The 15,714-nt window shown below is 49.5% G+C and overlaps 1 protein-coding gene across 1 annotated transcript in view; it reads left to right on the forward strand.

Moving 5' to 3' along the window:
- KIAA0319L (KIAA0319 like) overlaps positions 1-7,594 on the forward strand; it is a 107,933-nt gene extending 100,339 nt beyond the window's left edge. The window contains exons 19-20 of the mRNA XM_007453841.1: positions 684-775; positions 6,993-7,594. Of these exons, the coding sequence (XP_007453903.1) occupies positions 684-775; positions 6,993-7,180 (280 nt within the window). The 3' untranslated portion in view covers positions 7,181-7,594. The remainder of the gene's footprint in view (positions 1-683; positions 776-6,992) is intronic.
- Positions 7,595-15,714: the final 8,120 nt, after the last annotated feature.

The raw sequence follows: 15,714 nt of genomic DNA on the forward strand, positions 1-15,714 counted from the left end.
TTCAGGTTTTTTCATTTAGTCTTCCTATCTAGTCTTATAATGTTTAATGGTAACATTTATTATGTTTTTAATTATTAATAATAGGTATATTTCTATGTTTACTGTGTACCAAGCAAAAATGTATAAAATGTATATAACATTTTATACATTTTATAGGTAATATCTTTTTTAGTATGCATAACAACCTTTTCTCAGGAAAATGACCTTTTCCATGGACACACAGTTACTAAGTGGCAGAACTGAGATTCAGCCTGCAATATAATCTCACAATAAAACTTAGAAAATTAAAAGAATTTTTAAAAATTCCCACCAGCCTAAGACAACCACCATTAACAAGGTTTTGCTGGTTTAATGCTTTCCTCCACCCTATACCCTTCCAGCATAGGAGTGTCATTTTATTTACATTTTTAACCCATCTATCCTTCCTTCATTGCCACTGTGGAGTGGTGAGTCCATGATAAAATGATAATGTTTCCTTTACCTTTTCCCAAATTGGTGAGGACTATTTGAATAACAAATCACAGTTGCTACCTTTCCCAGCTGAGAAACAAGGAGAAACAGCCCTTTCATTTAGCAGCATCCCCCAAGACAGGACTCTGCATGCAGTCTGACTGCCACCCTGTGGTGGGCTACCTGAACCTCACACAGAACCTCTTTCCTGAGTAGGGGATTGTGTTTTTCAGACAAAAAGGGAAACCTAAGAGGAAAAGCAAGTACAGGATCCTGGATGCCACGGATCAGGAAAGCCTGGAACTGAAGCCAACCTCCCGAGCAGGTAGTGGCCCCGGGAACTGGGAACCGGGGGTGTCTAGGTTGGTGCACTCTCCCTGAAGAGCCACCACCACCACCAGTCCCTCCTAAATGTGTTTTTGTTGGCAGCTCTTTGTGCTGGAAAAGCATCTTGTCCCGTCCCTGATGAGGGCTCAGGGTCGGCTTTGCCTACTGGGCAAGCTCGGACTCCAGGGCTCACTTTTTAGTGGTCCTTTGACTGTGCCCAGGGGCTCAGCCTCTTGCTTTCCTTTGCCTGCTCGTTCCCCTCAGGGTTCCTGCCTGGAGTTCAGCTTTTCAAGCTGCCCCTGTAGTCAGGCTCAGGGACCTTGGTCTCTTATTCCTGATCAGTCTGTCCTTTCTGGGCAGACAAGGTGAGGCCATGAAGAGATCAAAGCCAGTGTCTGCCAGCTGGCCTCCTTGCCGCCAGCCATCCTCTCCCATCTTCCTCTCTCCAGTATTTGTCAGGTAGATCCACAGGCTCCATCATTGTCTTAGAGCAGGTGGAGGGCAGCTCCCCTGCTGGCTCCAGGTGCACTGCGCTCATCTGTCAAAGAATTTCCAGCTGCACAAGCATTAAGACGGCTTTCAGTGATGGGGCTCGGAGGGCCAGGGTGGGTAGAGGGCCCTCTGTCCTTGTCTGGACTAGGTCATTGGTGAGGTTCCCATTCATCATGGACGCCACAGGACAGGCCTCATCTCTTTAGGGGAGCTGGACTCTATATAGAGCTATTCCTAAACACTCTGCTAGTAGAACTATTTTTATACAAAGTATTTATTAAACGTCTCTCATGCTTAAAGCTTCGTATTAGGAGAGGCTGTAAGGGGACTACAGAGAGTTCTAAACCATAGGCTCTGCCCTCAGAATTTCACTGTAGTGAGGGAGAAGACATATGAGAAGAGAATAAATGCTCATAGGCAGTCTGGGCTCTGTCAGCACCCAGGCAGCTTGGTTAGGGAACACTGTGGGGCGGTGCCTGGAGGCTGGGGCCTAGCGAACCACAGAAGTGCAGCCAGAGCGCACACAGGATACTGAGGATGAGGCCTCGAGGGGAGAACGTTGTACAGCACCGTCTGCAAGGTGGGCAAGGTTGTGTTCATGTTGCTCTCGCAAGGCTTTTCCCCTCCTTGAAGTCATTCGCGACTTACTTTTGGTCTGGTAGACGTGGCCTTGGTGAGCTTACGTCACTGTGCTTTTCTGAGATCCTCCTCCTTGCTGGTATCTCTCTTTTCTAAACAAATTTTGTTGGTTCGTATTTCTGTCCAGAAAGCACTTTCTCGTCCTTCCCTTAACCTGCCAATTAAAGTCGTGCTTATCTTTCTCCCACATGTCTGTTTTGGCATTTCTCTCACTGTATTATATCAGTTATGTTATTGTTTGTCCACTTACTAGTCAGTAATATCCTTGAGGGCAGGGACTGTACCTTATTCATCCGTAAATATGGATTAATACCAGGCCCTATGCCAGATACTGGTCATATTACAGTGAACTAAACAGACGTTGCTCTCGTGTGGTTTATGTCGGGCCGACATTAAACAAACAAATTCACAAATATACGAAATGTGATAATGGAAGGTCTTTATAAAGAATCACACTTAAGCTGAGACCCAAGGGACGACAAGAAGGAGAGTAGGGCACGTGAAGACTCTGGGAAATAGGACTGCAGGCAAAGCTGGCGACGGCCCAGCTGCTGGAATGGGCAGAGGGGATTTGAAGAAGACAGGGGAGCATGGGGTGAGTGGCACAAGGCTGGACAGGTGAGCAGGGACCTTGCTGTGGGTTCCTTCTAAGAGCAATGGGGAGCCATGGGTAGTTTTTTTAAGGAGGTGCATGGTGCAGTGAGATTTACATTTTCAAAAGACAACTGTGGCTGCTATGTGAAGGAATTGGAGAGGCAAAAGTGGGTGAGAGGAGATTAGATAGAATGCCCTTATGGTGGAGAGATGATGAGATGGAGAGAGGCAGATAGGTTCCAGATACATTTGGGGGGAAGGCTTGCTGAGGTTCATGATATGTTTTCCAAGGCGGGTGAGAGAAAAGGAGAAGCAAAGGATGGTGCCCAGGCATCTTCTTTGAGCATCTGTGGATTGGGTGGTTTTATGACCCTAGATGCAAAAGACTGCAGAAAAAGCACTGGAGATCTTTTGGTTTAGAACAGCTATGAATGGGGTTGAGGAAATGAGGCTGGAGGATGAAATTATGGGGAGTTTTGAACATCAGCCTAAGGAGTTAAGCATTTATTCTGATGGTGATGAGAAGTGACATCTTGAAAATGCTGGCATAGTAAAATTAGTCTAGTGACAACATTTCATTCATTGAAGAGATTACAGGTGGAGGCCAGCAAGGAGATTCTTGCAACGGTCCGAGGAGGGATGATGATGGCTCAGACAGCTTGGTATCAGTGGGATGGAGGGACAGGAAAGGTCCAGGCTGCCTTCTGACATGAGAGACAGGGACTGATTGCCCTGACGACAGCATTAGGACAGTCGGTGCAGTTTGGGTAAGAGGGGACGAATTAAGTTGAACTCAGCAGAACAGGACTGGATAGGAATCTTCTGTATGCTGGTGACGGTTGGCTCCGCAAAAGTAGATCACATCCCTTCTGGGGAGAGTGTCGAGGGACAAAAGAAGAGTCCGGGGCTAAGGAGCTGAGGTGAGGGAGGAGGGGTGCCACCAGGGAGCAGTCAGCGTGCTTGCTGCTGCGGAAGAAAAGGGTAAGAATTGGTGATGACGGCAGTGACGACGCTGGAGAAGTTTCTGGTCACCTAAAGTACTGGAGTAGATGGTGAGTGATAGATGGCAGAAGTCAAAGTGCAGTTAAGTACGTAGGTGGTGAGAAAATGGAGGCCCTAAGTGCTTAAAAGTCCTTTTAGAAGTTGAGCGACGACAGTAAGTGGGGATTCAGGACAGGGTGGACGGGGTTCAGGAGCGTGTTTGCAGGCAGAGACGCAGAAGACAGAGGGGAGGGTCCTGGGCAGGGAGGAGGGAGGAGTGGGTAAAGGGCTTAAGACGGTGACGGGCAGGATGGGAAGGCAGACTTGTGGGGATAGGGAGGGAGCGGGGAGGGCTGCAGGTGGCCAGCTGCTCCCAGGTAACCAAGATGAGACTAGATGGGGATCGGCAGGCCCTTCCGTGCGCAATGTCCGCATGAGGAGGCGGTGAGAGTGGCCTTGCATCTGGTGTGGGTCTGACCAGGCCAGAAGTCCCGGCTCTTGTTCTGGGCTCTGCAGTGGATTCGTGGGTGCAACCCAGAGCGGAGTCACCAGTAGGGAGAGGAGGACGGGCTTCAGGACCAACTGTACAGGGTGTGGAGCTGAAGAAGTGCAGCCGGGAGGGGTGAGTTGAGGAGCGCGACGTGCGTGGGAGTGAGAGCCGAGCTGGGTGCCGCAGGGCGGGCTGGGCGTGGCGTGCGGCCACCTGAGTGAGCTCGGAGCCGCTGGCACCGAAGGCCAGCAGGCGGAGCGGGACACATGCCCACCCTCAGGAGCCGTGGTTTACATTCAGCAGTTGTGGGTTTTGCTTTGGTTTGGTTGTGCTGTTCCGTTGACTCTTTTTCAAGACTTTCTGTTGAAGTCTATTAGATTGAACCATATAAGATTACTGATAATTGACTTTTGACCTATAAAAATAGCAGTTTTCTGTGATTCAGTCTAATGTGTACAGAAAATCATAAGCACATTTCGTAAGTGAATGTACCAATGTAATCAGCCCCCCAGAAGCGCCCCCTTTGTGCTTCTTTCCAGTCACTGCCTGCCTCCCCCCAATTTACTTCTAATATCTTGGAGTAGTTTATATAAATGGAATCATTGGGCTTGGCACCTGTCCCTCAACATTGCATTTAGGACATCCATCCGTGTTGTTAGGTAGAGCAATCGTTCGTTCATTCCCACTGCCGTGTAATTTCCCTTGTAGGAATATATTTATTTGTCAGGTATACTGTTGATGGGCAGCTGAGTTCTTTCCATTTGGGGCTGTGATCGGGAGTGCTGCTGTAAACGTTCTTGCCCATGTCCTTTGGCAGACATGTGTATGGATTTCTGTTAAGTGTAGACCTAGGAATGGGATTGCTGAGTCAGAGGAGATGTATGTGTTCAGCACCCACTGATATAACCAGCTTCCTAGCTTGTATTGCTTAGTGGATGAATCCCACTCAGTTCTTCAAGCAGAGCGGGAGCTAGAGGTAGGAGGGCCCGGGTGAGTGCTGCGTACTTTGGAGCCAGCAACACGTCCCCCCTCAGGCTCCTGTCCTCCACACCTATGGCCCAGAAGGGCTTTAGGGAACAAGGGAAGCTTCAAGTGCTTGGATGCTGGAGGAGAAAGCCCCCAAAGGGTATTTCATCTATAGGGGCAAAACAGAGGTTTTGAGAATGTTGACGCTCCCCTGGTCTTGACGCTTCTTATGTTGCCACTGTCCCCTACCACATTGGAAAAGCCTGGGAAGCTGGTGTTCTTCTCTGGCCCTGCTGCTCTGCAGTCCTGAGAATCAGTGGGAGTTGTGGCCGTCCACAGTCATGTCCCAGAACCGTGCCCCTGAGATGGACAAGCTGGGCCCCAGAGCACACTGCACAGATGACCAGCACACGGGCAAGGTCTGTGGGGCTGTGGTTCCCGAGTGACAGGTGCAGTCAGAGTCTAGATGCCCTCATCGTTCACAGCCTGAAGTCATGTCTGGCCAGGAAAGGGCAGAATGCCTGAGAATCATCCCAGGACCTTCTTTCAGTGTTTATTGGGGATCTGAATGGGACTGGGGGAGGGAGAGTGATTGTTGGAGGATGAGGGTTCAAACACAGCTCACCTGACTGGTCACCTTTTTTTTTTTTTTTTTTTAACTCTTTTTTTTTTTTAGTGAGCGAGGGCTACTCTTCATTGCGGAGCACAGGCTCTGGATGCACAGGCTCAGCGGCCATGGCTCACGGGCCCAGCTGCTCCGCGGCATGTGGGATCCTCCCGGACCGGGGCACGAACCCGTGTCCCCTGCATCGACAGGTGGACTCTCAACCATTGCGCCACCAGGGAAGCCCCAAGCTGGGTTCTTGATGTTGGCAATTCCCACTTGTAGTTCTGCTGTCTCAGCCTACCTTTTGCTTACTCTGGAGTAGTATTTGTACCAGCCAGAGGGCAGCCATCTTGCTGTTGGATGGGATCTGCCCTAAAGCTATTACCAGACCTCGTGGTATGGTCTGGCCTCTGCAGCCATAAGGATGAATAGTGAAGGTAACTACAGTGACTTATAGAATCTCAGGCATCTTGGGACTTCCCTGGTGGCACAGCAGGTAAGAATCCGCCTGCCAATGCAGGAGACACGGGCTCGAGCCCTGGTCCGGCAAGATCCCACATGCCATGGAGCAACTAAGCCCGTGTGCCACAACTACTGAGCCTGTGAGCCACAACTACTGAAGCCTGTGCGCCTAGAGCCCGTGCTCCACAACAAGAGAAGCCACCGCAATGAGAAGCCCGCGCACTGCAACGAAGAGTAGCCCCCGCTCACCTCAACTAGAGGAAGCCCGTACACAGCAACGAAGACCCAGCACAGCCAAAAATAAATATAAAAAAATAAATAAATTTATTAAAAAAAAAATCTCAGGCATCTTTTCTGACCTCAGGTGCTTCTTATGGGTCCTCGTTTGTGTGTTCTGACCAGCTGATGGCTTGGGACAGTCCCCGCTTCAGTCAGGCTCTGCAGCAGAGGCCTCTCCGGGCCACATGCCTGCTCTCTCACCCCTTGTACCCTCTCAGCGAAGCCAGAGTTAACGTCTACGTAGAATGAAATTGTGTCCTCACTCAGTGTCAGCACCTCTGGCAGGCACTTTACATCCATACTGAGCCAGGGTACAGTGACAAAACTCATTCTCTAGAGCCTAAGTTCTTGTTCCTTGTATTTCCTGCCCCCCACAGAACTCCACCCTCTGCATAAAGGGAGGTAAAACATTCTACATTTAAAAGAGAGAGAAAAGAGAATGTCGTTGGGTGGCACTAACCAAAGCTAACAGATGCTGAAAATAAAGAATCCCCATTGGAACCTGATCGGTTGCTCTCTGAGGCTTCCCTGATGGACTGTCCCATCTAGCCAGGGCTGGGAGGACGTGGGAAGCCTCCTGTTCAGGAGAGGGACCGTGACTGGCCCTGGCCCTCTGCTCCTCTTCAGGCTGGGAGGAGGGTGCAGGTGTGGCTCAAGGAAGAGAAGATTTGTGCCTCTGACGCTGGGTCCCTTGACTCCTTGTAGGTGTCAGACATAAAGGCCCGGTGCTGAGCAGCAGCCTGATGCACTCGGAGTCGGAGCTGGACAGTGACGACGCCATCTTCACATGGCCAGACCGAGAGAAGGGCAAACTCCTGCATGGTCAGAACGGCTCCGTGCCCAACGGGCAGACCCCGCTTAAGGCCAGGAGCCCACGGGAGGAGATCTTGTAGCCACCTGGTCTGTCTCCCCAGGTTAGGGGTTGGCAGTGCTAGGGTGCAGGGCATTGCCAGGCTGGTTCTCATACCTCCCATGTCTGAGGGCAGCTGTTCTCCCAGCGTCTGCTGGTCACTCCACCCTAATACCCTCAACTAGAGCTGCTGGTACTTGAATCCAGAGACATTCTCCGGGAACCCCTGAATGAAGCTGTGAATGAAGAGGCTTCCTCTTTAAACCCGTCTGGTAGGTCCCACAAAATGTCCTCACCTCAGGGCCTCCTTTTTTGGAACCCCTCCTCTGCTCCGAGGATGGACACTGGCAGCTCCTGGCCTCCTCTCCAGCTCTTTGTTGGCAGGGTTGCTGCTTCCGGGGCATCTGCACAGCGAGGCCTGGCTGTGTCCTCCACCCCTGGGTACAGAAACAAGCACCGCCAGCCCCCTGGCTCCAAAAGCCTGCCTGCAGGCACGTTCTTTGTTCTCATCTTTGGGGCGGAGTGCGCCCTCTTGCTAGGCCCAGAGGAAGTGGTGCCCCCTCCTCACCACTGCTGCTGGGCTAGGGGAGGGCTGGCTGTTTCAGGAATGCAGAGGGGCCCCTCTGGCTGCTGGACTGTTGTGTCAGAGTAGCCAGGCTGGACACAGACTGCCACCCCTCTTCCTCCTGACCACCCTGGCTGCTTCAGGGATCAGGCCACCACTCCCTGTGCCCAGAGGAGATAGCCACAAACAGACTGGAATGTTATGGCATGAGAGTGCACGTGTGTGACTGCCCCACAGCGGTCTCCTCTGTGTCTGTCTGTCCGAGTGTCTTCTCTCTGGGTCCCTTGCATATGTGTGTGTGTGTGTGTGTGTGTTAGAGTGAGTGTGTGTACATCAACTCCTCCTAGGGCTCTTGGCTACTCATAAGGCAACCTTGACCTGGAAAGACTTTCAGCTTCATGGAACAGAGACTTCCTGAATCCCTCCGGCCCTGTCACTGGTTCCTCAGCCATGGTTTCTGGGTGTTGAGGAATGGTAGCTTTGGGGGAGTGGCTTTTTAAAAAGAAACTTACAGTTTATACTACTGCACTACAGTCTGTTGTGAGATGATTAAACATGCTATTTAATTGTACATGTGCCTGCTGGGTGTGCTGCTTTGTGCTCCATTGCTGGCCTGTACCACGGGTCCAGGCACCTGTATGTCCCTGTGACATGATGGCCTCCGGCAGGGAAGTCATGGGCCTGGCGTCAGCCTGTGTGGTGCTGGGACCCGGCCTCAGTGGCTGCTGATGGAGGAGTCACCGCCCTGGCCCCTGCTGGCCAGCTGCTCCTTGTGGCTTTTAGGGAGGGGAGTTTTCTGTCCTTCCTTTGACCTTTTGTGAGCACAGAATTGATGCATACACACACAAACACCACCCGCCCCTCTCACCCCTACCCTTACCCTGTGGACAAGCTGGGGATACAGCATGTCCCAGTGCCCAGGTTGGCCTTTATGGGCCCTGCCCTTCTCTTTTGGGTTTCCAAAGCAGTAGGGCTTGGCCCCGTGCCCCCAGAACACTGTGCAGTGTTGAAGGAACAGCTTGCTGAGCTTGTGGGATAGAAGGAGGGCTGCTGTTCGGTCTTGGACTCCCAGGAAAGGGAGGGGAGAGAAGGACCGTGGAACTCATTCTTTCCCCAAGGCCCTGTGCACAAAAACCAGCTGAAGGTGGGCGGTATTGGTTGTGTTTTTACAGGAACAGAAACAAGGCATACGAGAAGTAACTCGGTCCACACACCGTAAATGATGGAATTAGAACTCAGGCCCAGCAGAGCCTGTGCGTGGTCTGGATCAAAGTCACCTTTAAAAATGGGTTGCTGGGCCCCACCACTGTGTTTCTGATTGAGTAGGACTGGGACGAAGCGTGAGAATTTGCCTTCCTGATAAGTTCCCAGAGATGCTCTTCTCCTGGTCTGGGAACCACACTTTGAGAACCGCTGGTCTAGAAGTGCACATTCAGTGTGTCATGAATAGGAGGCAGCAGCTGACCCGTCCCGAGAGAGGGTGCAGGAAGCTCAGAGGAGTGGGAGCTTGAATCTGCCCGGAGCGCGCTGTGGGCCAGGGTTGCATGTGTTCTCGGGTGTGCAGGCCAGGCTGCCCAAGAGCAGCTGGTGGGCAGGCGATCGGGACTTAGTGAGCTTGGTGTATTGGAAGAACTTTGAAGGATCCATGAAGGAGCTACAGGACTTGATAACTTACTGGCTTTGTAGGTTTTTCTGTGTTCTTTGGGCCTCATTCCTATATCTTATCTCAGGCACAGCTCATTGAAGGATATATTTTTATCTCAGTCTCAGGTGAATAAAATAATTTTTCATCCCCTACTCCTCCCACCAAAAAAGGGACAAAACCCAGAAACCAGTGCTGCTTTCCTGGCTTGGGGTCTTGCATCGAGAAGACTGCCGTGTCCCTGTTCTTGCCTGACTCATGAAAGAGCCAGAAATCCTTGGGCTTGCTTAGGGAGAGCTAGGCTACTTCCATATGACCCTGTCACCCCAAAGGAACCCTTCTGAAATAATCCTGAATTTCAGGAGGCTGGGAGCCCCTGCCTTGACCAAACCTAGCTAAACACTCCTCCACCCTCAAAGGCCTCCATCTTTCATTTTCTAGAATGGCCAGAGGGAAGGCCAATAGAGGGCATCCTCGCATTTCTTGAAGCCCACAGGTACTTTGTGTGGAGAGGAGACTTAGTCACCAGGAAGCAACACTCAAAGAAAACCCCTCGGGCTGGAAGGCTGCAGCATGGCCTGCCTTCTGAGGGAGCAAAGGTGGGGGAGACTCTGAATCTTGTTCTTCCAGCTTCCCTTTGGCCTGATCAGTGAAGGGAGCCGGCACAGGTGGCCACACACACTGAGAGTTGTTCTCTGAGAACAAACAGGTATGGAAAGAAGGTGCGCGCAGTCAGGAGGCATGAGCCCCTGGGAAGGAGGGTTTGAGGAGCATGGATCAGGCCCTTGACTCCTTTGTGGAATTTGTGTTGAGGTTTAAAGGCCCCTATTTAGTCTCTGGTCAAACCCAGGCCACCGGGCTTCCCTGGTGGCGCAGTGGTTGAGAATCCGCCTGCCAATACAGGGGACACGGGTTCGAGCCCTGGTCCGGGAAGATCCCACATGCCGCGGAGCAACTAAGCCCGTGAGCCACAACTACTGAGCCTGCGCACCTAGAGCCCGTGGTCCGCAACAATGAGAAGCCACTGCAATGAGAAGCCCGCGCGGTGCAACAAAGAGTAGCCCCCGCTGGCCACAACTAGAGAAAGCCCGCACGCAGCAACGAAGACCCAATGCAGCCAAAATAAATAAATAAAATGTTTAAAAACCAAAAAAACCCAGGCCACCATTATGACCCCTTTCACCTACGTAACCCTCCAGTTTGTGGTTGGTGCTGGTGGTGCCTACTTAATATCCAGGATTTCCAGTGCCAGGGCTGGGGCTGTCCACTCTCGTGCCTCCCCACAAAGGCCCAGGTGAAGTGTGTGCCTCTGTGTCCAAGTGCTGCCGAACAGGTAAACTCCCCCACCCCGGGGTCCTCTCTGAGTTGCTGGGGTTTGACATTGGAGGGTATTGATCAGGCTTTTTTGGTCACAAGGAAGAAAACTAAAGTTACCTTTCATGGGAAGGCCAGCCTCTGTCCAGTTCTCAGTGCAGATACAAAAGGCTGGCTGGCAGGTTATTGCCGTGCCCTAGTCTCACCTTCTGAGCTACACTCTAGGTCCCGGTCCCCACTTCTAACTAATTATGTTCTTGTGTATCGACATCTGGTTCTCACACTGGCTGCACATTAGAATCACCTGTGCAACTTTTTAAACGTACTGATGCCTGGAACCCACACCCCATAGGTTATTGTGATTTAACTGATCTTTTATTAATTCCTCAGAATATTTGTGCACCCATACCATACCCTTGACAAGGGGGAAAACGGCCCTTAGCAGCTCAGCTCCAAAAGACTTGCAAACCAGCTGGATTTGGAGACAAAGAGGGAAAGTACCCAGACACCCAGTTCCTCTTAACCACCTCAGGGAGAAGCCCTTGAAGTTGGGTGTGGCAGAGATCGGCTGCTTGCCTAACCAAGTCCTTTTCAGGGACCCAGCTCACTTCATCTCCAGCCTTCTGCACAATATGGGCAGAAGAGAGGTGTTGCATCTTCAGCCCTGACCCATTAGAAACTTCTGTGTGATGCCCCCTCCCCCATCTGCCGGCCAGATGCAGAGGAGCACTCGGGGGACTCTGAGGCCATGGGAGAGACATGCATGGTGGAGGGAGCCCGGTTCCTAATCCACCATCTAGAAGAGAGCTGCTCTACCAGAATGGCCGTTGGATTGTGATGAGAGAAATGAACTTTATTGTACTAGCCAATGCATTTTTTTAAAAAAGTAGGGGGCTTCCCTGGCTGTCCAGTGGTTAAGACGCTGCACTCCCAACGCAAGGGGCATGGGTTCGATCCCTGGTTAGGGAACTAAGATCCCACATGACGTGCGGCGCGGCCAAAAAACAAAAATCTAATGGCTGGTGGTAAGATTGTGGGCCCAGGCTCTCCTTTGACGGGCCTCCCTGGGCCCAAGTAAGCTAGCAGGGTTGACAAAGATGCCTCAGCCCAGGGCTCTGTGACAGCCACGTGGGCTGCAGGAGGGGCAGCTGGAGAACTAAGGCATACCACAGCCTTGGCCATACAGTTCTAGGTCACACGCCCTTTGTTTTCTGAAGAGCAGACAGTAATAACTCAGATCCTCCCTTAGGATAAGGGCAACATGCTTAGGGATCCTCGGGGGTATGATTACCTGTAGTGTGTGGTTTGGGAATTTGGGGGCTTGGAGAGGAATAATTGGCAGCAATCTGAAACTTAAACTAGATCTGTGTGTGTGGGAACTTCCAATCTGTTTGACAGGCGGTATCTCAATTGTTACTATATCTTGTAGCCCAGAAAACTGAAGATTTTCAAACACCCATTTCTATGATTAAAAAATAATAATAATAATAAAATTAAAAAAGCTTAAAGGAAGAGCCAGGACAAATCCAGTGCAAAAAGTGTTTAATTCAAACTTTGTGCTGTAAATGACTACAGCATTTTAGTATTCAACTGGAAATATGGCTACATGGAGGAAAGTCATTATCTTTGTAATCTGCAGGTAACCACACACACCCTGAATCTCTGAAGGAGTCCAGTGCCCTTGAGAAAAACAATGTCAATATACACTTGGAGTCAGACCTGGGCTCCCAGTTTGAACTGTAGAGCCCAAAATGGGGAATTGAATCATGGGAATATCTGAGTCACATGCTTTTTCTTGGCATTTATTAGTTGGCTAAATAAATTGAAGCAGATAAAGTGCCATCCCCTTAGAGCAGTTTAAGCTTTCCCCCAGGCAATGTCCTCCAGCCTTCAAGTAGACTAGATTCAAGTAGGCCGCCTCCTAGCAGCCTAGAATCTCTCTCCTCTAAAACCCGGGGCTACAGCTGGGGCTACGGTGACTCATGTGCCTTTACACTCTATACAGCACTCAACCTCCTGCCTCCTACTTGCTTACAAGTTCATGAGGCTGTGGAGCCATCCCGTGTTTTATAACACTCTTCTGATTCTGATGGCTTACATGGAGACAAAACACAAGTCTCAAACACCTGTGCCTCAGACAAAGAGGGTTCCTGTCATGCTGCCCATAACCTACACGTGCTCATCAGTAATTAATGCCAACAACAGGCAGCTCTGGAGAAAGCACAGACACCACTGTATCCCTACCTTTGCTCAAAAATCCCAAGCTATCTCTATCAAAAGCATGAAGCGCTTTTAAACATGGTACTCTTTGGATCTATTAAATGCCATATTCTTTTTTTCTTTTTTATTTGTTTATTTATTTTTGGCTGTGTTGGGTCTTTGTTGCCGCCTGTGGGCTTTCTTTAGTTGCGGTGAGCAGGGACTACTCTTCGTCGTGGTGCATGGGCTTCTCATTGCGGTGGCTTCTCTTGTTGTGGAGCATGGGCTCTAGGCACGCAGGCTTCAGTAGTTGTGACATGTGGGCTCAGTAGTTGTGGCTCGCGGGTTCTAGAGCACAGGCTCAGTAGTTGTGGCACACGGGCTTAGTTGGTCCGCGGCACGTGGGATCTTCCCAGACCAGGGCTTGAACCCATGTCCCCTGCATTGGCAGGTGGATTCTTAACCACTGAGCCACCAGGGAAGCCCCAAAATGCCATATTCTTGTTTGGAAAAGCAGTGTCAACTTCAGCATTCCAAAAGTGCCCATGTCATCTTATGGTGGCTGGCATGCACTTGAAAGCATGCCTAGTGAACACAGAGCCTAGCACAGACTGACCAAGCCAGGGATGTGGAAGAGGTGGCTTCTCAAAACACGCCAGCTGAAGAGGGAAGAGGATCTGGTCACTGCTGAGCTGACACTCCAAGGTAACCTGGCCGAATAAGCTCCCAGGTAATGCTACTTGAGGGGGAGAATAAAAAGATGGAATTAAAACACTAAACAATGAATGCCATTTAAGATAGAGGTAGGGTGGTAATTGAAATGAAAGTAATCTAAGGTCCTTTCATAGAAGGACAGTAAAAATGCTGATTAACCTTAGAGTCAGGTGTTCTTGTTGTAAATACTGAGTAAGCCACTAAAAATTCAGAACTAGAATATCTAAACCAGAAGAGGAAAAAAAAAAATTAAAATACTTCAATCAACCAAACGGAAAGCAGGAATAGAGGTAAAACTGCAGCATTAAAAATTTGATCACTGGGCTTCCCTGGTGGCACAGTGGTTGAGAGTCTGCCTGCCGATGCAGGGGACACGGGTTCGTGCCCCGGTACGGGAAGATCCCACATGCCGCGGAGCGGCTGGGCCCGTGAGCCATGGCCGCTGAGCCTGCGCGTCCGGAGCCTGTGCTCCGCAGTGGGAGGGGCCACAACAGTGAGAGGCCCGCGTATCGCAAAAAAAAAAAAAAAAAAAAAGTTTGATCACTTAATAGGCAGGAGTTGTCAGATTGGATATTAAAACAACCACCACTACCACCTCCAAACAGAAGTTAACGGATGGGATATACCTGTAAAACTATATTCACAAGAGACACCTAGAATGTAGCATATACAGCGATTGAAAAGGAAAGGACAGCAAAGATATATTGGGGGTTTGGTTCCTATTAAGACAACAAAGTAGCATAGGCTACTGGCTCCCCTTCCTCAAAAATTCACCCCAGGAAAACAATACACCTCAGGAAATAGCATCAATCTGAGGAACCACCACCAAGAACCAAACCGTCAAGAAGTCTTCCCCAATCCTGTTAAGAACCCCTAGGACACTGAAGGTCATCAGAAACTGTAAGGGCAGGTAGGACATCAGTGAGTTGTTTACTCTTGCTGAACATGAGACACACAGCCAAGTCACTGGTGTCAGAGGGACACTACCGAGTCAGCCCCAAAGCTCTGCTGGGGTAAAAAGAGGGGGTGGGCTAGGCAGCTGCTCTTGGGATTAAAACCTTTCCCCTCTGCAGAGCCCCAGGGCTGGTAGATGACAATTAGGAATTGCTGCTTCTTCCTAAGGCTCTGAAAGTAAATCTTTTGAGCAGTTACTGGTAGAGTGGTTGACAGTGACTGTGAGGTACCCAGAGGTCATTACCTTCCCCTTCTTAATTGAAAGGGACAGCATAGAGCATGGCCTTGACCTTTCACCAATAAATACTACCAGACAGAAGAGCTAATGCTCTGGAGGGACATGAGCTCACAGGCCAAAATAACCAGAATACAGCCCCTGGCCCCCAAAGACAGCAAACTAAACATATACTCTCTAACCAAGAATTGAAAATAAAGCAAAATAAAAATACAGGAAAAATACTAGCAATATGAAGCAGGAACAAGAACCAAGTGAAAATATTATGAAAAATATAATGAATGGGATAGAGGGACAGATACAGGTCAAAACCAATTAGTTGGAGCATCATCTCAAGGTCATTTACCGAAAGGAAGCAGGAAATGGTCAGAGGACACACACACACACCACACACAGCAGTCCAGCAGTAGAGTAGAAGTGCCAACATCTGAATAAATGGGAGTCTGAAAAGACAAGAGAAAAAAGGAAGAAATATTTGAAGAAATAATGAGAATAGGTTGATCAGAATTAAAGATGAGGGAACTCATGGATGATTAAGGAAAACGAACAACCAGAAACAATGTAGTAAGAGATTTAAGACCACCTAAGAAAATGAAAAATTCTGAAAGCTCCCAGAGAGAAATAGCACATCAATTACAAAGGAGCAAGAATCAGATTGACATCAGGTTTCCTAACAGTATCCTTAGATGAAAGAAGACAAAGGAATCACGTTTTTAAAATGCTGAAGGAAAAGAATTTTGAACTCAAAATTTATATCAAAACAAACCCATTTAAACATGAAAGTAGAATAAAAAATATTCTCAGGGATACAAAGCTTCAGAATTTTTTCACAATAGATCCACCTAAAATATACTTAGAAGTGGTTAAATATGAAAAATAAATTTAGACATGGGAAGACATATAGGAAGTAAGGGTGAGCAAATAAATACTTTGGCAAAGTTTGTACAGATGGTC

This window comes from Lipotes vexillifer, unplaced genomic scaffold (genome assembly GCF_000442215.2).
Source record: "Lipotes vexillifer unplaced genomic scaffold, Lipotes_vexillifer_v1.1 scaffold213, whole genome shotgun sequence".
NCBI lineage: Eukaryota > Metazoa > Chordata > Mammalia > Artiodactyla > Lipotidae > Lipotes > Lipotes vexillifer.